Raw genomic sequence first — 25703 nt, 5'->3', positions numbered from 1 at the left:
ATGCTCAGATTTGGGAAACGCATTTTATTCTCCAATCAGATGTGTTGCCTTTATTTTTATACCAAGAATGATTTTTGTTCTACAGACTTGTGTGGGCGTTAGGGAGATGGTGCTGCTGCTGTACACTATGTACACTGTGTCTGCCTAGACCATTGGATAATAAATAGCTGCCAGTGCATTCTGGGTTATGGCTGGGCACTAATTATCATGGGAGTTAAGGTGCCTCCAACTGGTTAATATGGGATGTTACCCCTAGCTATAGTGGTGACATTTGGCTTTGTGCCTAACGGAAGCCTTTGACTATCAGGGGTAGCTGGGAGTTGTAGTTCATTTGCATATTTCTAGCATTTTATAAAGGACAAGTTCACCCCCACATGTGAGTGAGGAAGGGTGGGTGGTACAAGGAACTGCTAGTGGCAAAGGCAGTGGGGGCCAGACACAGTCATGGTGGTAAACCTGAGCAGTGCCCAGGACTGATACCCACTGGGAATGAATGTGTCCCACTGCTCAGATACAGATCTTTCTGACCCACAGACAACTATCTGGGGTGGGGTAAATGTTAGTTATCAGTATCGGGGAGTAAGGCATTTTTGCTGCCAGCTTACACATCGGTAGTTCAGTGGCTTCAAAGGCTCCTTCGTTCTGTTCCTTTATAGATTCATGAAGAAACTCCTCTCCCCCCCTGAGCCAGTCCCCCCTGCAGCCAGCAACCCCTCCGAAAGCAGCATCCGTAGTTTGATAAGTTTAAAAGCTCCATGTTTCACAGTAACCTGCTCCCCTTTCACTATGTGGAAATAAAGGTGGATTGGCAACTTTCCTCATAACTTTTCTTCCCTGCCGCATATACATTTGTATGCGAGTACTGAGACACGTGAGTGTGCTGCTTCAGTTTGATTTTGTTGCTTATCTAATACTCACGTGTCTCAGTACTCGCATACAAACGTATATGCGGCAGGAAAGAAAAGTTGTGAGGAAAGTTACCAGTCCACCTTTATTTCCACATACTTAGTGAAAGGGGAGCTGCAGAAGGAGAGCAGGTTACTGTGAAACACTGAGCTTTTAAACTTAAACTATGGGTGCTGCTTTCAGAGGGGGGGGGGTGCTGGCTGCAGGGGGGAGAGAAGGAGTTTCTTCAGGAATCTATAAGGGAACGAAGGAGCCTTTGAAGCCACTGAACTACCAATGTGTCTTTACACAGCACTGAATGGCAGCACGAACAGCCAATGAGAGAGAGGACAGAGCAGTTATGCAGAGAAACACGACCCGACCTCAGAGCTGGCCAGAGGCAGGTAGGAGAGAAGCAGCTAGAGATAGATTCACTATAATGACTGGAATATTTTAAAAACTATACATTTTTTTTAATACATTATATTTAGACATTTTAATAACTTGATGCAACGATTCTTTTTACAAATTTTCAATTTCACAATAGATCCCCTTTAAACTCTTCTGTTAAATGGACTAGTGATACGTCAGGGTTAGTAATGGTCATTATTATATCATCTGCAAAAAGTCCTATTCTTGTGGTGGTCACCGGCTGCTTTTACCCCCTTCAATTGGGTGTGCGTGTATTTTCTCTGCAAGTGGTTCTACTGCTAAAGCAAATATAAGGGACGACAGGGGGCACCCGTCTAGTTCCATGTTATGTCAAAGGCATTCGACAGGGCACCCGGAACTCTCACTTTAGCCGACGGCTTAGTGTATAGAAGCATTATTGCCTTCAGAAAGCTGCCATTTAGTCCAACTTTTTCTAGGACTTTTTGCATGTAAATCCAGTTAACCCTGTTGAATGCCTTCTCTGCATCCAGTGATAGGGCCAGAAAGGGAGAGGATTCTTTTCCCGCAATTTGGATTAAAATCTATAGTCTCCTGGTGCTGTCGGGGGCCCGTCTACCGAGTATAAATCCAATTTGGTCATTTCGTATCAGATTTGGGAGTAATGGAGCTAATCTCACCCCTAGAATTGGCATATATTTTAATGTCTGTTTAAGAGTGCAATCGGTCTATAGTTAGTGCAATTGTCTGGAACTTTCCCTGGTTTAGGGATGGTCACTATGTGTGCTGTAAGTGATTCCGGGTTTATAGTATTAATCTGCACCCAAAAGTTAAGGTTTAGTGAGTTTGGGCACTAATATATGGGTGAACATCTTATAGTAATCATTTGAGTATCCATCAGGACCAGGGGACTTGCCATTTTTTAGGGTTTTGATTGTGTTAGCCACTTCTTCCTCTGTGAATGGATCATTGAGTTGTTCTATTTGCTGCCTGGATAGATGGACTTTGTTTAGCAACGCATCAATTTCCGGCTGTGTGGGATTGGGTTCCCGAGTCTGGTGGATTAAATTATAGAGCCCTGTATAGTATTCGGCGAAGGATTCTGCTGTTTCTTTTGGGTTTGTGAGATGGTTTCCTTTATGATTTATAAATTTAATTCTGGTTTGGGCTTGTATGTTTTTGAGTTTATGTGCTAGCATCTTGTCTGCTTTGTTTCCTTTCGAATAATACTTTCATTTTAGTAATTTAAGACTATACTCTGTTTTAGCTAATAGGACCTTGTTGAGTTGCATTCTAATGTCCTCTGCGTGTTTCTGAAACGCTTTCTGTTGCTCAGGGGTTGACCTGTTTTAGCTAATAGGACCTTGTTGAGTTGCATTCTAATGTCCTCTGCGTGTTTCTGAAACGCTTTCTGTTGCTCAGGGGTTGACCTTTGAGAATCTTCCAATTGTTTTAGTTGTCTCTCCAAATTTTCTTTTTTAACTTCCCTGGATTGTTTCACTTGTTTGCTTAATTTAATTAGTTTGCCTCTGACTACTGCTTTATGGGTCAACCAAACTGTTTGTGGGGAAGTTTCTGGGGTTTATATAGTGAATAAAGTACCCCATTTTGTAAAATATAAGGATATTATGTTACCGAGGTGTTTCATGACCATATAAAAACACGAGGCCGAAGGCCGAGTGTTTTTATACAGGTCATGGAACTCCGAGGTAACTTCTAATATCCTCATATTTTACAACTGGGGGTACTTTATTTATTATAATACACAAATTTCAGTGAGTCATGTGACAGAAATGACATCAGAACTCACTTTATAACTGATGACATCAGAACTCACCGTTTATAAGGATATAATTTACAAGATATTCATGGCTTTTGTGTATTATATATAGATTATTAAAATATTCTAGTAGATGGTCTGCAATTTTTTGTTTGTGTTCTGGGTTAGCTAATAAAAAGAGTCATTAATCCTCCATACTCTGGATTGTACCTGCTCCTGTTGGGGGGGTCTAAAATCTGCTATAACAGGTGCATGGTCTGACCATGAACAGGCTCCAATAAATGCATTTGTTAAAGCATTAGTTGTTTGTGAGTCAGCAAGAATCACGTCAATCCGAAAGTAGGAGTCGTGTCTCGAGGAGTAGAATGAAAATTCCCTAGCATTATGATTATGAGCCCTCCATCAGTGCATTATCAAAAATGTATTCTGCCACTTTGTTTGCTATTCGTATTATATTTGGGGGGTGGGGGGAGGTTTTGCCTAGGGGTCTCTGGGAATCTAATGACTGGTTTAATGCCATTAAAATCTCCCGCTACCACAAGTCGTGACCTCCTCATCTCATGAATCATATTCAGCATTTTATGTACAAATTTGTCTTGATGGTTGTTAGGCACATATAAATTTGCTATGGTATTTAGCTGTCCATTGAGCGAGCAGATCACCACCTGATATCTGCCTCCCTTGTCTGCTATGTGCTTGTGCAATTCAAAGGTAACATGTCTGGAAATTAAAGAAACCCCCTTGGAGTTAGTAGCTGCACACGCATGGAAATTATGCGGGTAGTTTCTATTGTGTAATTTGCGATTGGGAAAAATGCTTTTCCTGGATCAGCAGCACATCAGCCCGTAATCTGCTCGCCTCTTTCAACATTAAATTGCGTTTTTGAGGGGTGTTAAGGCTGCTCACATTAAGGGGCCAAATCACAAAGGGTCGAATATCAAGGGTTAAATAACCCTCGATATTCGACTGGGAATTAAAATCCTTCGACTTCGAATATCGAAGTCGAAGTATTTTAGCGCATATAGTGCGATCGAACGATCGAAGGATTATTCCTTCGATCGAACAATAAAATCCTTCGAATTGTTCGATTCGAAGGATTTAAATCCAACGATCTAAGGAATATCCTTCGATCAAAAAAAACTTAGGAAAGTCTATGGGGACCTTCCCCATAGGCTAACATTGAGTTCGGTAGCTTTTAGATGGCGAACTAGGGGGTCGAAGTTTTTTCTTAAAGAGACAGTACTTCGACTATCGAAAAGTCGAATAGTCGAACGATTTTTAGTTCGAATCCTTTGGTTCGTAGTCGAAGGTCTTAGTAGCCCATTCGATGGTCGAAGTAGCCCAAAAAACACTTCGAAATTTGAAGTTTTTTTACTTGGAAGTGCCTTGGGTATCCTCTATATACGGCTCCTTGTGTAGCCATTTTTGAGTTGTTTTCTTCTAGCGTAGCAAATGTGTATGAAGCCCCATTTCTCATCACGATTAGCTTCGTGGGGTAGGCCCATCTATATGGGATTTTATGTTTACGTAGGGCCTTCGTGGTTTCGAGAAAAGGCCCTCCGCTTAGCCAAGGTAGCCATAGCGAGGTCTGTAAACAGTTCTTATCTGGCCAGCCTTCTCTTTTCCTCGCCAGCATCAGTACTTTTTCCTTAGTTTTAAAGAAGTGTAGTTTGGGGAGTACATCTCTGGGAGCCGCCTCAGGTGCCGATCTGGGCTTAGGGACCCGATGGATGCGATATATTGTCAGATCGATTTGTGACGCATCTGGTAATAGAGTATGGAGGAGGCCTGTAAAGTAGGCCTCAAGGTCTTCCGGTTTAACCCCTTCAGGAATGCCCCGTATTCTGATATTACAACGGCGGGACCGATCTTCCAGGTCCGCCACTTTATCAGTAAGTCGTGCCATCTCCTTCTCCATACCTTGCTGTGTATCGGCTACCTCATTATGAACTGATGTGAACTTGCTCATCTTGCTTTCCAGATGGTCGGTACGCTCTGCAAAGTCTCTTACCTACCTCTTAATTTCAGCGATTCAGCTTTAGAGTCTGGGTGTTGATCCAAGATGGTGCCCGACTGCCTGGTATCTGTTCTGCTACAAACCCAGACACTTTCTTGGAGTCTTTTTTCCCTGGGTTTTTGGGACCCATTTCACTCCTGGGGTGTTAAGGTTCAGTGGGTATGCTCAATTTGTACACCTTTTTGGGCTAGCTCCGGGAAATAGCTTCCACTCACATGAGTAGCTTGACTCTGCCCCACACAAACACTTTTTTCAATTGCTTTCCATCTTTTATTTCCAACAGTTTTTTCCAAAATATAAGTTTAAATGTTTCTGTCTCTGGTGTTTTAGTCTTGATAGCGCAATAATCCAATTGCCTTCTGCCTTTTTTGCTACATTAGTTGCTATATTTCTCAGCACAACTTTGGAATATAAGCAACTAATGTATCAATTATAAGACCTGCCTTAACTGAAACTCAGGGATTCAGCTCAGCAGGGCCAAAGATAAGAAATGTATCAACTAAATGTATCAATTTAAAACAGTTATAAAGCCGGCAACCCTGCCTCCTAGAGCTATAGAAATAATGTAAAAAAATTTAACTTTACACTAAAATATTAGAAAACAGTCACAGATACTTGGAAAAAGTCTCTGGTAAACTATCTGAAAACATTTAACTGTAAAAATGACTGTTTGAAGGTAAACAAACTTTAATGCCAGAAATCTATACAAGAGTGCTATCCTTATACTTCTAGAATAGATTACTGTGCAAACGAAAACAATCTCCATTGAAACTCTCAATACACCTAACAGGGGCATGCAGTCTCCCTCTGTTTGAGATGCTTTGCATCAAGACAGCAGAGAGAGTTGCTATCCAGATCTTTGCTATCTTTTCATGGGTAAGAAAAACACAGTGAGAAAGGAAAACAAACAGGATTCCCAAAAGGATGTTTCCCTGAGGATGAAACTGAAAAAAAGTGGATTACTGCATGAATTATCCAGCCATGTGGTTTGTGGATCTGGGCACCTTTGAGTGGAGACAAGTTCTCTGGATTGGGCACAGACAAATAGATTGTCCAGTAAAGGGATGATCGTTAGGAATTTCGATCTCATATATGCCACCAAAGTTGCCATGACATAGTGGCCCAATGGGAAGGGTTTGGAATTCTGAAATGTTCTGTGGTTAAAGCAAAGCATCTTACGTTTTGGGTGAACTGGGATCAGCTTCTCGGAGGTTGTTCAATGTGAAGAAGTCGCCCTGTTGCACACTGGCTTTGACTTGCACACTGGCTTTGACAGAGATTCCATTTTGCAGGTTGGCACGTGGAGGAATTGGTTCAGTTGTGATCCAGGACATAGTGAATGGTGCCATCTTTTTTGGGGAGCAGGAAAGACTCTCGGAACTGGTGGAGACATATCCACCCACCATCTCCTAAAGTTGTAAGACACTATAGTCTCAGCAATCCTGTTTATCAACAGGGGCACTTGAAAGTCACTCTGGAATGCTCAGGTGCTTCTCTGATGCCACAGAAGTTGTAAGATGTCGACTAGCAGATCTGGAGTTCTGGGTGTACCATCAGGTGCTGTAGGGGGCTGAATGAAAGAGACCATGATTGGTACGTAGCTTGGTGTCTTGTCCTGTGAAAAATGCTTTTTTGCTTTTGCATCCAGTGACTTCAGAGATAATGGGGTATAGTTCAGTTTTAAGTAAGTTGCCTGAATAGGGGAGAATTACCAAATGTTTGCAAGGCTGAATATGCATTCCAAGCTTTAACCAGCGGACCCATCTTGCTGCAATGGCTAGTTTACAAGATTTGACCAGTAGTTGGAGCGTAATCAAGGTAGCGTTGTATATACAGATGCACAGCATTACGGATCTTGGCTAGTTGGGAGGAAATGTCAATGTTCTCATCAAAGACAGCTTCCTGGATGTGTAAAAATGCAATGATATGTTTAATGGCTGAGGTGGAGGAGAAAATTAAATTTGAGTAGATTCTCGAGGTCTGGCCGCAGAGAGAACCTACCTTAGGAATCTGGGCCCATTTATCTTTCTATAGTGGGTCCTCCTGTCAAACATGTGGGTTAATGTCAATCTCATCTCTGGAGGCAGGACAGAAGATGAAGACTCTTGACCCCTCCCCTGGTATACAAGTTGTGGCTCCACCTCCCATTGCCAATTATTTGTCCTGCCTCAGAGATTAAGTACAGAAAAGTTCTCTAAATTTTTTTTTTTTTTTTTTTTTTTTTTTTTTTTTTTTTTTTAGCTTCCGGCTTCTACCTTCAAGGATGGAACATGCTTTGCCGTCTCCCAATGTATGGTGACTTTCCCTTCTTGCAGTGCGTTGTGCAGCAAGTGGAATCACCTGAAGCATATCGGCTTTGGACACAAGGAACAGAAGGCATACAGAGAGGCCAGTAATTCTCTCCTTGCTTACACACAGCAAGTGGAATCAGTGCATATCATGCTGTTGGTAGGCCACAATACCATTCAGCAGCATTAACATTAGAGTAAAAGGTATGCTGTGCAACCTATTATTATACTCCTTATGGCCAACACTAATAAGGTGAGAGTAAAACGGATTACAGCTTCTTATAATTACTCTGCTAACCCTTAAAGGGGAAGGAAACCTCGTTGGCGCTAACCCCCTCCCCCCCTCCCGTGTATTGCCCCCCCCCTCCTCCCCCCTGGCCTACCCTCCCGCTGGCCAAATGCCCCTAACTTGTTACTTACCCTTCTGCGCAGGTCCAGTCCAGGGAGTTCACAGGCGACATCTTATTCCACGCGATCTTCTTCCTCCTTTGACCGGCGCATGCGCAGTAGGATCGTTTCGCCGGTACGATATACTGCGCATGCGCGTGACTTTTGGCGCATGCGCAGTAGATCTGTACCGGCGAAACGATCCTACTGCGCATGCGCCAAAACGCCGGTCAAAGGAGGAAGAAGATCGCGTGGAAGAAGATGTCGCCTGTGAACTCCCTGGACTGGACCTGCGCAGAAGGGTAAGTAACAAGTTAGGGGCATTTGCCCCAGCGGGAGGGGTAGGCCAGGGGGGAGGAGGGAGGGGGGCAATACACGGGAGGGGGAAGGGGGGTTTCCTTCCCCTTTAAGGCGACCAGTGTGGTAGCGGGTTTTTGGCACCCTTTCTCACGGAGACTTTGGTGCAACATGCAGCAATTCAGGACGCGGGCATCTCGACTTAGACGCCGGCGTCAGTATGGACGCGGGCGTCAAACCGTGGCGCGAGCGTCAATGCAGTCACAAACTGCATGACTTCTCAACGCTGTGTCACACAACACAGAGAAGTTCAGCAAAGACGAACGGAGTATATTACACTCTGCACCAAAGCACAACAAGGCTCTACAACCAAGTGAGTTACCAGTGTGCCATAGGAGCTTGATAGTAACAGCACTATAGTAACAGCACTATGGAAAGATCAGATTCCCTAAGGGAGCACATTCAGTCTGCCAAACCCACTAAGAGAACCACAAAAAGGGCAGAGAAGGTGGTGAAATGCAAAAAATGCAAATACACCTTAAGGAAATCAGAAGACAACTTTGAATTGTTCTGACTGTATTCCAAAAGAGGCACCCGATCTGGTCACCACAGATCACTGCTACTACAGATATTAACTCTCTGTTCAATCCTTGCCATGATGAAGGGAAACAGCAGGGTACTACCAGCTCCCCTACAGGGTTAACTCAACAAACCAGTCCAAATCTATGGGAACAACCACACAAATCCCAAATGCCCCCGCAATTAGGGGACTTTTTGGAATGGATAAAAGCCACTTTCCAACCTCCACCTCAGCAAACACCACATGCTAGGAATAGGAGGGCCCAAGACACTATGTGTGACTCCTCTGAACCCGAGACCTCCTTCCCAGGAGAGGATGGGGCCAGAGGCAATATTTCGGACTTGCAAACATCAGACTCAGATATTGATTCTGACACAGAGCAATTACATACTTTTGCCAGACCGGAGGTCTCTTCCAAACTATTAAAAGCAATGATGAAGACTCTAGAAATTAATGATGCATCAGGACAAAGTTGTCCTCAGAACAGTAGTCTCCAGCTTCTACATTAATCAGGAGTTGATATTACCATCACTGTTCTATAACCCAGCGAATGATAAAGAAAAAACAGTTACACAAACTAGATGTGGTAAGAACAATTCGCATCTATTTAAAACGGACTGCAGTCCTAAGGAAATCAGACTCTGTTGATATCATAGTCCGCAACTCACAAAGGGCAGGGAGTTTTCAAAAGAACCATTACTAGATGGTTAGTAGAGACAATCAATTTTGCTTACGAAATTAACAAAAAACCAAAGCCATTTTTAAGTCAAGGCTTGCTCTACAAGAACACAAAGTACTTCATGGGCCTTACAGAACTTGGCTACACCTGAACAGATATGCAAGGCAGCCACTTGTGTTTCTCCCAACACCTTCATAAAATACAAGTTTTTGCTTCAACTTTGGCCGCAAAGTGTTACAAGCCGCGGTGGCACAGAAAAGTTTCATTGCAAACAGTATACTTTAAATGTTTTATTGTTAGCATGGTAATAATCGCATCCCATTATACAGTAAACACTGCAAAATGTTTCTATTAGTACCCACCCTAAATTACGGAACAGCTTTTGAAAGTCCCCACACGTTTGCACCGACAGGAGGGCCGACTAGAAAAAAAGGGATTTTATAGTCACTGGAAAATCCTTTTCTAGTAGGCCTTAATTGTCAGTGCAATAAGTCCCACCCAGGCAGATTTTAGTATGGGTCTGTGGACACAAAATTCTCTATAAGCTACGGTCTCTTGACCTTACTTGCTACTTTCCGAATACACTGCACCTCATTAAGCTTTTCAAAGGAACTGGAAATGGGAGGTGGAGCCACAACTTATATAGCAGGGGAGGGGTCAAGAGTCTTATTCTTCTGTCCTGCCTCCAGAGATGAAATTTACATTAACCCACACGTTTGCACGGACAGTTTGGGTCTACTAGAAGATGATTTTCCAATGAGTATAAAATCCCTTAACAAGGAGTCTAATCACTTATCTCTATTAAACTTCCTGTCGGGGAACATTTGCTCAGAGGGATCAGTGCAGGATCAGGCACAGTAGTATATCCCAACCGCACTGCTAAGTGAGTGAGTGAGTGATCAACATGCCTTTGAAGCGGTGCTATAGCATTCCCATACTGGAAACCTGTGTTAACCCCAAATTAGTACTGAAGTATACTACAGAGAAAGCAGTGCAAAAAGAAGCTGCCCTTAAATGATCCTGATGGGAGGAGGTAGAACAGAAGCATACAGGCTCCCTGTGGTACAGAGAATAGCAGCACTGAAGCATGCCTATAGTAGAGGATGGATCAGGCAGAGCCACAGCACAACTGGAAGTATCCCCTCATCACCTGAACAAAATAACCAGTGGTGTAAAAGGTACAGAGCAGGACCTTAGGCTAATGCCCCATTTAAGGGTAATGCCACACAGGGATAAAAAAAAAAAAAAAAAAAAAAAAATCAGCCGCTACGCTGGCATCAGCCTTCTACCTAGCCTAAGTATTTCAGCAGGCCATTTTTAAGCCCTGTGTGGCATTAACCTTAAAGTCAAAATGACCTAGGAAAATTCATCAGCTGCTCAGGAGACCTACCTCCAAGGGTGTAGGATGAAAAAAATAAAATTAAAAAAAAGGACAGAGTAGCAGAGTGAGGTGCTATAGGATTACCAGCTGGGTTTGATTAGCCTCATGTGGCTAATCGGTAGTCCTTTTAAGGATCCTTTGTACCTGTAAACACACGGGAAGGTCTGTAATTCTGCTGTATTTTTGTTGTTATTTGAACTGATATTGCTGCTCCAGAAAGCTATTTTTATTATATGTAAAGAAAAACTGCCTTTATTTTGTACCCGTTTGCTGAAATAAGCCATTTTTTCTTTAAGAGACTTTTGCTGTCCTGACACTTACTTTGTGGGAATAGACTGGTTACTGTTGGGAAAAAACTTTGTCTTTGAAATCTAAATCACCAAATCTATTTTTAACTTTTTTTTTTCCTATGGAAGCACAAACAGCCCTGGATACAATTTAAGGGAATAGTACTAGTCACCTTTTCTGGAAAAGTCAGTATTTTGGCAACATGTACTGGAACAGCAACCTCATCAATGCGCAGATTGGGATCTGGAGAAATTACAGTTCGGCCAGAGAAATCTACTCTTTTTCCGGATAGGTTACCTCTAAAGCGACCTGCAGGGAATATGAACGGGCAGGATAGTTGACATGACAGTGGCAAAAAATAATATGAAGTCAAAATAAAAAGAAGAATACGAGCATTTAAATGTTCTTTGTCCTTGACCAATACTTAAATAATACTTAAAGGAAATGTCAACCCTATTTCAGCTTACATGGTGTCAGCATAGGGTGCCTTACTCTCACCTAAACCACATTATTTCCATGCCCCAAGTCCACTCCTATGTCCTGTACTGCTGTCTTCTTCATCACTACGTTGAGTTCCACCCAGTGGCCATTTCCCCCACCTGACGTCATCTTTTCCCTTCTCCCTTTTCTTAAAGCGCATGTGTGCATAGCCCCTCCCGTCTGATCTCTCTAAGCAGACATATCTTTGTCTGCTGTACTCAACTGACTAAACTGCGCATTCTCCCCACGCCAAGCGCCAATGAGAATTCTGAAGGGAGGGGGAGAGTGACTTGGAACGAACTGCTGATATGCAGAGAGAACAAGGAAACGAAGCAGCTTCCCTGTTTACTCTTCGTGGCAAGTATTTCAAGAATGCAGTGAGACCTTTCACTGATAAGATTTTCATTTGGGGGGTTGACATGTCCTTTAAAAACAGCTTTATTTTATTGAGCCAAACCCATAAAGGCATCTCACCTTGCTTTCCCTTAAGCCTCTGGACAAAACCACGAGTCCATTTCTTTGGGGCCATATTCATGGGAATTCCAGAAAGTTCACTGTTAATGTATAAAGCACACTGCAACTGCAGAAAATCCCAGTCTTCCATAATCATCTGTGTTTTTGCACCTGTAATTCTGTGCTAAAATTGGAGGTAAACAGATTTTACAGCAAGTGGTTAAAACATTTATAAAGATATATTTGGCACAGTTTAATGTCATTGGTGGCATGTTCGTAAAAATAGGAAAAGAATTGCAGCTGTACCGTGTTGCTTTCCAGCTGCATACAGTTACCACAAGCAATCATTACACATTTTCTTACAGTTAATCTATCTTACAATTCACAATGTTTTAACCCTTTATGTGCCAAGAAAAGTAGAATCTACATCACTGGCACTAGGGTCAATGTTCTTAGATTCAGGGATTGGAGTTCATGGCAGCCATCTTCAGCCGATTCAGTAATCTGCGAATGAGACCAGCGGAGCGACGCATGCACAGTTGGAGCAATTTCCCGGTTTACGACAACTGCGCAGTCGCTGAAGTGAACGGAAATTGCCGAAGCGCTGGAAGACACGAAGACCCAGAAGATGAACTCCGAACCCTGAATCTGCACTGAAGGGTAAGTAAAAAGTTAGGGGCACTTGCCCGGGGCAGGTAGGCTGGGGGTGAGGAGGGGGGGGGTCTATGTGGGGTATGGGTTTCTTAATAAGGGGTTTGTTTCTCCTTTAAGAGCATTCTCCTGGAATGACTGTTCTAACAGATATAAAAACAAGCTATAATTCTTTTTTGTATTTCTAGATTTTAACAGAACACTAATCTTAAGAACATGCCATAAGATAAGTAAACTCCTCAGATAACAGCTAAACGACTGGGAAATACCCTACCACTCAGTTGAAAGGTAGATGGTTGATTACCCAGTTAGTTCAGGTGCTTTAGGTCATGACTTAGATCATAGTGATTAGGGATGCACCGAATCCACTATTTTGGATTCGGCTGAAATCCCGAACCGAATCCAAATCCTCATTTGCATATGCAAATTATGGATGGGAAAACATTTTTTACATCATTGGTTTTAACTAAGTCATGTGATTTCCCCCTGCCCCTAACTTGCATATGCAAATTAGGAATCGCCGGGCAGAAGGATTCGGCCGAATCCTGCTGATAAAAGGCCGAATCCCGATCCCTAATAGTGATCCCATCTTGTTCTAAGCTTTCCTGCAGAAAGCCGAACGATCACATCCTCCGTTCTACAAATATTTAGTGAGAGTCTGTTCTTCATTTACTTTGTTTCACCAAAATATTTATTTTTAGAGAGACTCACCACGTAAATGAGGAGACACCAAGCCTTCAGCATAAGGGAGCTAACATCACCTTGTCGTTTGTAGGGTAGGCACTCAAAGAGCAATCCTTCAGGCAGTTGTAGTAAAAAGGTCTTTATTTGAAGTACAAGTGTGGTTTACAGCCTTATATACTTGTACTTCAAAGTCCTTTTTACTACAACTGCCTGGAGGATTGCTCTTTGAGTGTCTACCCTACAAACAACAGGGTGACATCGTTCTGTTTCACCAATAGAGATATTAACTAGGCATGGTCAGTTTTAAGCATCATATATTATGCAGCCATGCAATGCCCAACCATGTCTGGAATCTGAACTGCAGATTCTAAGGGGTGGAACTTGCAGCACTAAGGGTTATGGTAAACATGGGGGAGGAAAGAAGGCCCACAGATCAACAGATCAACCACTGACAGGGGCCAGTTTAGTGGGGGGTGGTGAAGGGATAGTGGAGGCTAATGAGGGAGACAGGTTTGCGACAGTCAAGAGGAGAAGTAGGGGGACGAAAGGAAGGGGGGCTGGTCCAAATCAACCAGGCTGAAGGGCGCCCAGTTAGTGAGAATGAGGGAGGAATACTGCAAGGTGGTTTTACATCTAATTGCATGGTCTGGATTAAAAGACTGTGTGGACATTCTACAAGGGGTAGTGCAAACAGGACGTGGCATAGATATTGTGAATGCCATGTGAGCGCATTTCAATGTTTTTAAAAATAAAAAAGGTATTTTACACTATTGCTGCTGTATATATTATCCTACAGTTTATACTATACTCTGTGATAATAATTATATATGCAAGTTGAAAAACTGAGTCTCCACCTAAAAAGTTTATATAAGGAAAGTCAAAAAGCTCTTTTATTTACATTGCCTATGGTGGTGGTGATGAAATTAGAAGGGATTGACACAAATGTGGTGGATTTAATCAAATCCCTGAGCACAACAAGTGGTGCCATATTTAAAGCAATATTACCCTATATATCAGTTATAGCCGGTCCCCGTGCCTTTGGTGCTGGCTCTTTTTTTAGATACTCTGATTCAAAGGGATAGATGCAATAGAAAACGAGGAGGGGTAGGTCTGTTTGTTAGACAGGATTCATTCAATGTCTGGTGCAAAAAACAAATATACACAGGGGCAATAAAAAAAAAACAAATTTTACTGTTCAGAACCACCTTATGTGGATTAATATAAAAGTAAAGGAGAAGTTAATAGGAATGAAGAGAAAGGAATTTAAAAACTACAAGTCTGTGGGGACAGAAGCTACATTTAAAGGAACAGTAACACCAAAAAATGAACACTTTTTCATTTACTTTTGCCCTGCACTGGTAAAACTGCAGTGTTTGCTTCAGAAAGACTACCATTGTTCATAAAAAACAAGCTGCTGTGTACAGTATATAGAAATGAGTCAAATCAACTGGACTTGTGATTTTTTTTTCTTTTTAGACATTTCACCAGTCATCCAACTGGCTTTCTCAATTCAGAATAACTTGTAAATACTCCTTCGCCAATATATATCCTCTGGAATGTTGCTCCAATCAGCATAATCTGTTTATCTTAATCCACAATGATGTCATTAATGTAGGTGTTGATTGGATTAGCAAGATTGGAGCTTTGATGTGTTAGTAAACCTTTCCACCCCCCACTCCTCCTTATTCAGACTTGGTTTTTCAGTTTTTACATATATGGCTTCTTTAACAGCACTTTTAAACCAGTCACTCTCCCGGTCTAGAATCTGGACTTGGCAGTCTTCAAACGTATGTCCTTTTTCTATTAGATGTAGGTATACAGCCGAGTTCTGATCAGAGGAGCTGCTCTTCTGTGCTGCGCCATACGCTAGTTAACTGTTTGGTTTCCCTCACATACAAATCAGAGCATGCCACACTGTACTGCATACACAATGTTACTCTTGTGCTTTGGGATGGGGTCTTTTGGGTGATCTAGCTGCTGCCTCAGCGTGTTGCTGGGTTTAATGGTTTAATAACACATCAAAGCTCCAATCTTGCGAATACAATCAACACCTAAAGACTTCATTTTGGATTATGATAAACAGATTATGCTGATTGGAGCAACATTCCAGAGGATATATATTCTCGAAGGAAGATTTACAAATTATTCTGAATTGAGAAAGCTAGTTGGTTGACTGGTGAAACGTCTTCAAGGAAAATAAAAACAGCTGATTTGACATATTTCTATAGATATACCAAGTCTATATGGCACTGGTTAAATAATGGATAACATATAACAGTTATGTTCTACAGCTTTATGAAGGATAGGTCATGTCAGACAAATTTGCTTTTTATGATGAGGTAAGATGCTGGACAGTGGGGAAGCAGTACATGTGATCTATTTGGATTTCGTTTGATACAGTGCCCCACAAATGACTGCTTCATAAACTACCGTAAGTTATGTTGGGCTTAATGAAGTAATTTGCACATGATAGTAAACTGGCTACAAGATAGAGTACAGAGGGTGGTTGTTAATGGTACATTCTCTACTTGGATTAAGGTTCTTAGTGGGGGTCCCTCGGCTCCGTATACGGCCCACTTTTACTTAACTTGTTCATTAAGGAGTTATGGCAGTGCTGACCAACTGGTGGCATATGACCCCCCCCTTGTGTGGCCCCCACATGGCCTGCTGTGTCTGTTTACCATATGTAAATTGTAAAAGGCATCACTAGAGATTAACTGTCCACTGCATTGTTTACACCTAAAATTCAGACTATAAAATCCTGCATTGTTCACAAATATAATCCCCCCTGCATTGTTCCCACTTGTAACATCTCTAGTGTTCACACCTGAGACCCAGACTGAAACTGCCCACATAGTTCACAATTTATACAAAATGCTGATGGGGCATCAGCACTATGTCACTGTATGTAGTACAACTTAAATTGTCCTGATAGGTTCCCTGTCTACAGTTCTGCCTGCCCTATGCTCCCTGGGTGTGCCATACTCTGCCTGCCCTATGCTTCCTAGGTGTCCAATATGCCCTATGCTCCTTGGGTGTCCCATACTCTGCCTGCCCTATGCACCCTGTGTATGCCCTGCTCTGCCTGTGGAAAATAAACCTGGTAGGGGTTTGTTCTGGGAGTTTGTTAGCATTTGAAAATTGCCAACAACCCCAAGGGGTTTAATCATGTGCTGGGGGTGCTGTGTTATCCACGAGGCGGATGAGGCATATATAGATTTAAAGGGATCCTGTCATCGGAAAACATGTTTTTTTCAAAACGCATCAGTTAATAGTGCTACTCCAGCAGAATTCTGCATTTCTCAAAAGAGCATATTCAATTTTGAAATCTGACATGGGGCTAGATATTTTGTCAATTTCCCAGCTGCCCCTGGTCATGTGACTTGTGCATGCACTTTAGGAGAGAAATGCTTTCTGGCAGGCTACAGTTTTTCCTTCTCAATGTAACTGAATGTGTCTCAGTGGGACATGAGTTTTCACTATTGAGTGCTGTTCTTAGATCTACCAGGCAGCTGTTATCTTGTGTTAGGGAGCTGCTATTTATTTACCTTTTCATTGTTCTTTTGTTTGGCTGCTGGGGGGGAAAAGGGAGGGGGGTGATATCACTCCAATTTGCAGTACAGCAGTAAAGAGTGATTGAAGTTTATCGGAGCACAAGTCACGACTTTCAGTGCAGAATTCTGCTGGAGCAGCACAATTAACTGATTCATTTTGAAAAAATGTTTTTTTTCCCATGACAGTCTCCCTTTAAGGGTATGTCAACTTTTTTCCCCACATAGTGATAAGTGATATCCCTGCAGTGAGCACCAACCATTTGGTTTTTTGGTGTGCTACCACAATTAATGTGGACATGGTCTTATGGTAACATGGGTGTGGTTTAAAAACAGGGAGTGGCTAACACTGGCTTCCATTATCAACCTTCCACCATGTAGGCCAGAAAAATTCCAGTACCACAGAAGTTAGACAGCACTGACTTAGGGGAAGGTATTATAAATAATGTATCAGTGTTTGCAAATGACACAAAACTATGCACACAACCATGTAAAGGCCGGCACAAACCAGACCTTTAAAAAAAAAAAAGTTATTAACAACAAAGTATTGGGCTTTTTTGTACCACAAATAAGATGTAATACTTTGTTGCTAATAAAACTTTAAGTGGCAAATTTTTGACAAAGGTCCAGTTTGTGCCAGTCTTTACTCTACATGGTCATGCGATTACTCCCCTTAGCTAAAGGCCTGGGGCATGTGCACCCGGACCCACAGTTACCTATGGTGAGTTCATTTTTACAGATGGGGGTTGTCTTTCATATCTACAAAACTATGCAGCCCAATTAATTCCATCCAGGATGAGACATCTTTGCAGCAGAATCATGAGAAACTGGGTGGCTAGGTGGCATATTAGATTCAACGTTGATAAATGTAAAGTTAGGCACCTGGGATGTAAAAATATGCAAGCCACATACCCTAAATGGCAAATCAATAATGGAAAGGAACTTCGAGTCCTTGTAGATAATTAACTTGGCTGCAGCAAGCAATGCCAATCAGCGGCTTCAAGGGCAAAAATATCTCGAGCTATATTAGAAGGGGCATAACATTGTGGGGGGTTTTTCTTCCACTGTACAGAGCACTGGTAAGGTCCCATCTAAACTATGCAGAGCAGTTTTGATCTCCAGCGCTCAAACAGGACATTACTGAATTAGAGAGGGTCCAGAGAAGGGCAACGAAGTTGGTAAAAGGTATGGAAAATCTCAGCTAATGGGGGGGATATGATAACTATATATAAATATATAAGGGGATCATACAATAACATCTTTAATGCTTTGTTTACCAATAGGTCCTTCCAGCTGACAAGAGGGCACCCAATCCAATTAGAAGAAAGAGGTTTCCATCTAAATATTCGGAAGGGAGCTGTGACGATGTGAAATTCTGAGGCAAATTGAAGAGGCTTCAAATGGGTGTTTCTTTGCCCTCCTCTGGATCAACTAATTAGGCAGGTTATATATAGACTTAAAGGGAATCTGTCGTCATTTAAAAAATTTTTTTTTTTTCATTTGTATTAAAAACACATCCATAAACACTGTCTGGCAAATAAAATGTTAATCCACAAATCCAAGCATAAGTTATTTTAGTTTGTATTTTGTCATGGGGGCTTCCATTTCTGCTCATTACACATTCATCCTGTGCTGCTCTAACAGCAGGCACAGCATTACCTGTGTGCTTGGAGGCAGCCACTCTTAATGAAAAGCCAGGTCGCACTACGACATGAGAATCTAGCTGTACACTCCCCCTCCCCTCTCTGCCCATGCGTGTGATGTTTGGAGGAGAGCGGTCACATGGTTTGCAGGGAAGCAATTACTTTCACTTTCCTACGTTCTGCTCTACAGCTGCACTAACAGCCCCTCCTCCCACAGACACTATCAAAGCTCCTGCAGTTCTGTAAGTTTGATCTCCCTTTAGAGGGGGGAGCTTTCTCTCCTTGCTGCCTTCTTAGTTTGTTTTACTGGTTACTAGATAAGGTAAACGAGCTGTGAGTTCCCTCTGCTATCCACCTCACACACCTTGCTCCTTTCCTGCCTGCAATACTTCTTTTTTCATTAACTACTTACTGCCTCCTTTCTCCTGAGCTATTTTAACCCTTCCTAGACTTCCTCTGGTACAGGGGCCCACCTCTGAACTGGAACTCTGCAGGCCCAGAGACTGACGTGCTGACCAAGGACTGGTAAGTGTCTCAGTGTCTTTGTCATTGACAGTTATTACTTATGTGTGTGTGGTTATAGGTGTAAGAGGGTTTAGAGCATATAGTTTGAAATAGTTGTAACCTTTTTCTCCTTGTTTACATACTGTAGATATTGATTATTGTTTGTTAGAGTTGTTGATTTGTCTCACTGGTTGTTTCTATATGCATTGCAAATATCATTCTGAATTATAGATTGTTGGTTTTTCCTTGTACCTTTCCTTATGTGCATATTATGGCTTATTATTTTCTGTAATTGTGTTAGTGTGTTTTGATTTTATACATAAATCTTCTTTTGAGTAATATAGTTGGTTGAATGTCATTTCTTTGCCAAACCTCCCCGTTAGAACCTACAGTTATTGTATTATTATGGACTAATATTAATATTTCATATTAATATTGATATTGTCCATAAAAATATCTTACAAAATGATGCAAAAGTGCCAGATCAGAGTTGCTCACCTTCTTTATAACATCATTTAAAAAGATGATCTCCGTTAGTTTCATAGTTAGGTCATCCTCATTGGTGCCAGATTTAAGGTCGCTCACAACAGAGGGGCGTATGCAAAGTGGGGGGACAAGCAGGCGGGTCAGGATAAGGTCACTAGGTTTTCCAGCCTCTGGGTTCATAAGCAGTAAAGGAATGTCCTCAGCTGGGATACGCCTCAATAGATTCAATACAACTAATGGGTTCAAATTCTCCTAAAAAGATAATGGTATAGTGTAAAGATTAGAAGAAAAAATAATACTCCTTTAAGCTATTAAAATACAAAGCTATGTGAGCCTAAAAATAAATGTTTAATTGCCATTATAGACAACCCCAAAGGCCACAATGTGGTCTGATAATTGCCCCAAGACCAAACAATCTCTAGATGTCTGGAAATCACATATCTGATGTTATGTGATTACAGTATATATTAAATCATAGAAACCCATATTCACGAAGGAGCACAAATGTGTTTAGCACCCCACAATGAAAAACTTTTTTTCCCCTTGGTCTAGTGCTCCTTTTTGGAAAAAAATAACACTGTGCCTCTATCTTACTTAACCATGTGTGCATTAGAGTAAAACACTTGCTTACCTTAGTTGCATCAGTGGGAATAAAGCAGCTTGGAGACTTTCGTAGACATTTTAATAGTTCTTTAAAAGTCATACAGCACCTACTTAAAAAATGGCACCCACCTGCGCTCGTCCGAGTAAAGACTCTACTTCCTTGTTGTGTTCTATGGCAGTGTCAAATGACTGCAAAAAATGAGACACCATAGGGTCCACTACCTTTTTAGTGGTTTTGTACTTCTCATGAAATATTTTTAGTAAGCCACACTTCTTTACGGGTCCTGTAGAGGACAGTCAGATGCAAAAGAAAGGTTTCATTAATCCCTTCATGTAATTATAAGCAATCAAGTAAAGTCTCTGCTTACAAAATAAATAAATAGATAAAATTATATCTATATCTATATATACTAAAAAATGCCTTACACTTTAAACAACACAGGGATTGTTTGTCCATATATTGCAATATATTTAAGCTGGCCAACTACGTCAAAGTCATCCCATATCTGGCCAGTCCTACGCTTAATTTTCATCTGATTCATTAAGAATTCAATTGCTTAATTATACATTTTACAAAGGGACTAAGTTTTACCTGCAACTTACTAGCTGCTTTCAAAGTAAAACTCCCACCCTTCCCAGCTATAGTCAGGTGATTCCACTGGTGTCTAATAAAAGGGCAGCCAAGTTTGGGAGTTTTACTTTGAAAGCAGCTAGTAAGTTGCAGGTAAAACGTAGTCCCTTTGTAAAATGTATAATTAAGCAATTGAATTCTTAATGAATCAGATGAAAATTAAGCGTAGGACTGGCAAGATATGGGATGACTTTGACGTAGTTGGCCAGCTTAAATATATTGCAATATATGGACAAACAATCCCTGTGTTGTTTAAAGGGTAAGGCATTTTTTAGTAGCAGTATGCACAAAATGTCTCTGTCTTAAATATATTGATAATGGGTTGAGTACAGAGGACCTCTTGTAGTTGACTCTATATCTATATCCACACACACACATATATATGCACATATATACGCACACGCAGGTTTGTATATCACACACTTGTCCCCCATTAATGCCTTAAGGGAGTCCCGTTCAATTTTAGTTAAATTGTTATGATACCGCATATTTCTCAACCCCTTAGGATCTTGTATAAAGCGATTAATATCCCTAGACATAAGAGATATAAAAGTCTCCACTGGATGGAATGAAGTAGGGGGAAGATATTTACTTTTTTTATACAAATCAAATTGTTGTGGAGTTAATGCTCCAATATTGGTCTGGGTCCCTCTAATGTCCATGTCCATGAACTGAACCTTTAAACATAAAAGTCTATAGAACCGTTGCAAGTCAATGTCTAACGAAAAAGTATCAAGCTTAGTTGATGGACAAAAAGGATAGACCCTTCTGTAATAGATTCAGTTCAGGTTGTGTCAGTACCTTTTTGGAGATGTTGATCACGATTGAAGTCGCTTCTTTGGGAGGTGGTGGTTTGTGCATCTATATCAACAAACTCTGGTGCACGAATTCTGCTGAAGTGACTCGCCACTGCTCACCACAAGTGGAGTTTTTAATTGTTAAATGTCGGCCTATCTGCCGAGGGAATTTACTGCAGTACTAGTGGTAGCTGTGTACTTGCCGCCTAGCTCAAATGTTAGCCTCATACAGCTCTCCTAGTGCCAGGTTATCAACAAGCTTCAAACAACACACCCGGACGGATTTATCGTTGTTGCTGGCGATTTCAACCACGCGAACCTCAAGTCAGTGCTTCCCAAATTCTTTCAACATGTGAACTTTGCCACAAGGGGAGAGAACTGTTTGGACAAAGTCTACACAAACATGCGCGGCACCTACAAAGCCTTCACGCGCACCTACATAGGTTCCTCCGACCACAGGACAGTGATGTTATCACCCACATACACGTCGCTGCTCAAACGCACAAAACAAGCCAGAAAAACCATCACAGTCCAGCCGAGTGGAGCTGTGGAAGCACTTCAGGACTGTTTCTACTGCACAGATTGGAATATGTTCAGGGAGGCTGCTACCCACAATGGCTCCATCAACTTGGAGGAGTACACAGACTCTGTGACCTGCTACATCAACAAATGCACAGAGGATGTTACGGTCTCCAAAACGGTCACCACGAGAGCCAATGAAAAACCCTGGTTTACAGCAAAGGTTCGTGCACGGCTAAGAGAGAGAGATGCCGCTTTCTGATCAGGGGACAGAGTTGCTCTTAAAATAGCCAGGGCCAACCTCTCAAACCATCAGACAAGCAAAGCAGGAGTACACACTGAAGATTCAAAATCATTTCGACAACGCAAAAGACTCACGCAACTTATGGCAAGGCATTTCAGGCTGTCACACAGAACAAGCCTGCGTGGAGCAGCAGCGACAAAGACACCACACTCCCAGAGGAACTGAACAAGTTCTACGCATGGTTTGACGCGCTAAACAAAGAGCCTGTGAGGAAAGCCACACCTCCTCTCACCGACCAAGTCATCTGTCTACCCACGGCCGACGTGAGGCGAACCTTAACCAAGGTCAATCCACGAAAGGCTGCCGGACCAGACAACATTCCTGGTCGTGTGCTCAGAGACTGTGCTGATCAGCTGGCTGAAGTCTTCACTGACATTTTCAACACATCGCTAAGCCAGATGATCATCCCCACATGCTTCAAGTCCACCACCATCGTTCCAGTGCCAAAGAAATCTTCAGTAACCTGCCTGAATGACTACCGCCCTGTTGCACTAACCCCGGTCATCATGAAATGCTTCGAGAGACTTGTGATGGCACACATCAAGAGCACCCTCCCCCGCTCAATGGACCCACTACAATTTGCATATCGGCCAAAAAGGTCAACTGAGGATGCCATATCTTCTGCACTCCACCTCTCAACAACTCATCTGGACAAGAAAGACAGTTATGTGAGAATGCTGTTTAAAGACTTTAGCTCAGCATTCAATACCATCATCCCTCAAAAGCCGAGTGGGAAACTAAGAGAGCTCGGATTGAGTATCTTTGTGCAATTGGATCTTGGACTTTCTGTCAGAGAGGCCTCAGTCTGTTGGTATCGGCGACAAGGTTTCCAGCACCATCAGATTGAGCACAGGAGCTCCTCAAGGATGTTCTCAGCCTGTTGTTGTACACATTGCTGACACGACTGCACAGCTAGACACAGCTCGAACCACATCATCAAGTTCACCGATGACACAACTGTGGTGGGGCTCATCAACCACAACGACGAGTCGGCGTACAGAGATGAGGTTCAGCAGCTGGCAGTCAGGTGCAGTGAACAACCTGTCACTGAATGTGGATAAAACGAAAGAGATGATAGTCAGCTTCAGGAGAACTTGCCCTGCTCACAAACCACTCAACATCAACGGCTCCACAGTAGAGACAGTAAAGAACACCAAATTTCTGGGAGTCCACATCTCTGATGACCAGTGGCGTAACTAGATGTTACTGGGCCCCACAGCAAATTCATTTTATGGCCCCCAACATAACCACATGTTGCCCTTTTTTACCAATATATATTGAAATTGCTCATTAATTAGGGCCTCATGGGGCCCCTATACCTCCTGGGCCCCCCTGCAGCCGCAGGGTCTGCTTCCTCTGTAGTTACGCCCCTGCTGATGACCTCACCTGGACCACCAACACCGCATCCATTACCAAAAAGGCTCAGCAGCATCTTCACTTCCTAAGACGACTGAAACGGGCCAGCCTTCCGCCTCCCACCCTCACAGTGTTCTACAGGGGCACCATAGAGAGCGTCCTGACGAGCTGCATCTCCATCTGGTACAGTAGTGCCAGCTCTGTTGACCGGAAAAGTCTAGAGCGGACTGTCAGAGCAGCTGGCAACATCATTGGAGCGGCTCTTCCATCACTGCAGGACATCTTCCACAAGCGCTGTGTAAGAAAGGCCTCCTGCATTGCACTGGACTCCACACACCCCTCACACGGACTGTTCACGCTGCTCCCATCCGGCAGACGCTTTCACAGTATTAAAGCCCGAACAACGAGGCTGCGCGAAAGCTTTTTTCCGCAAGCTATCAGACTCCTCAACTAACTGCCTGTCCTCCCACTACATTCCAGACACACCTGAACTGTGAACTTAACTTTGTGAACTGTTCATTTATTTGCATAATTCTAAAGGTTTACACATGTATATATCCAATTTCTGCCTATATATTGCACATTTCATGTTCACATATTTATTGTGTATTTTTAAGTGCCTTTTTGTGATATGTACTAGCTGGAGCCACGTCGTCTCGTCTCACTGTATATTCGTATACTGCTGAGTGTAATGGAGTCCGAATTCAGTTTACAAAATGGTGGCCAAGATGGCGTCCAAGATGGCGGCTCCCAGGTTCCTCACGGACGCAGTCGGATGATGACTACCTCTTCTCGCAATCTGATTGGTCACCGGCGACGGAACGGACGTCAATAATGGGCGCCGGCGTCAGTCGCACACGTCAGCGCGTCGGTCGCTGACGCCAGCGCGTCCGCGCGCACGTTATGACGCCGATGCGTCCAAATTGGCGCCAAACCTGGGACTATATTAAGGAGCTCTGGGAATTCACCTGTGCCCAATTATAGGTTTTAGCTTGCTACTCCTGGGTGTGATCTTGTGAAAACGTTGTTATCCGTGTACCGACCTTTGCCTGAATTCCTCGACCTTGAACCTCTTCTGCCTGGACTGATCTTGTTGCCTGTTTGACCATTCTCTCGTCTCATCCTTATCTGTACTGCGAACTTGGACATTGTTATCTCCTCCCTTGGTCCTCACTACCTCTGAGGCCTTTGGGCCTTACATTATAATTGGGCCATGGACCCTTCGGAGGAAAACCCAGCGCCACCTGATGTCGGTGGAGCGCTTCGTGGTCTGGCTTCCCGGATGCAGTCCTATGAGGTACAGCAGTCTCATTTTTGTCAGGCCCTGGAAACTGTACTGGCAAAGTTGTCGGCCCCAACACCTGCTGATCCTGTTCCTGTACCTGTACCCGTGGCTCCACTCCAGGTCTCCGAGCCCTGCATTCCAGCTCCCCCACTCTACAGTGGTGACCCCGAAGCTTGCCGCGGGTTTATCAACCAGTGCGAGGTCCACTTTGCACTCGCACCCAGCCAATTCGTCTCTGAACGTGCCAAGGTGGGCTTCATATTCTCCCGCCTGCAAGGGAAGGCATTGGAGTGGGCTTCACCGCTATGGGAGAAGGAAGATCCTATTATTGACAATGCCAGACTCTTTGTTCGCGAACTTCGTGTTGTGTTTGATGCTCCGGGTCGTGCCACAGCTGCTTCCGCACGCCTGTTCCATCTTCAACAGGGAACTCGCTCTGTATCAGAGTACGCTATCGAATTTCGCACCCTGGTTGCAGAAACTTCGTGGAATAATGACGGGTATCACGCTGTCTTTTACAACGGCCTGGCGATACGTATAAAGAATGATCTGGTGTCCAGGGAAATTCCATCCCGCTGGGAAGATCTAGTCACCTTGGCCATAAAGGTCGATACTCGGCAGAGGGAGTTCCAAGCTGAGCTCGACAGAGAGCGCTCCCCAACCAAGAGATTCCACAGGTTTCAACCTACTCTGGCTCCTCGTTTTCAAAGACCCTTCCTTCCCAATCCGGCTTCCACCCTGCCTTCGCCAACTCCCAACTCCTGCGGCTTCTGCTTCTTCTTCC

At 43.0% G+C, this 25703-nt stretch overlaps 1 protein-coding gene across 1 annotated transcript in view; it reads right to left on the bottom strand.

The window, feature by feature from the left end:
* Positions 1–25703, bottom strand: part of polr3a.L (polymerase (RNA) III (DNA directed) polypeptide A, 155kDa L homeolog) — a 56513-nt gene that overhangs the window by 13315 nt on the left and 17495 nt on the right. Inside the window, 4 exon segments of the mRNA NM_001086833.1 lie at positions 11145–11281; positions 11927–12089; positions 19437–19676; positions 20157–20311. Of these exon segments, the coding sequence (NP_001080302.1) occupies positions 11145–11281; positions 11927–12089; positions 19437–19676; positions 20157–20311 (695 nt within the window).

This window comes from Xenopus laevis, chromosome 7L (genome assembly GCF_017654675.1).
Source record: "Xenopus laevis strain J_2021 chromosome 7L, Xenopus_laevis_v10.1, whole genome shotgun sequence".
NCBI lineage: Eukaryota > Metazoa > Chordata > Amphibia > Anura > Pipidae > Xenopus > Xenopus laevis.
The sequence above is the reverse complement of the archived record's forward strand: the minus strand, read 5'-3'. Positions and strand labels throughout refer to the sequence as shown.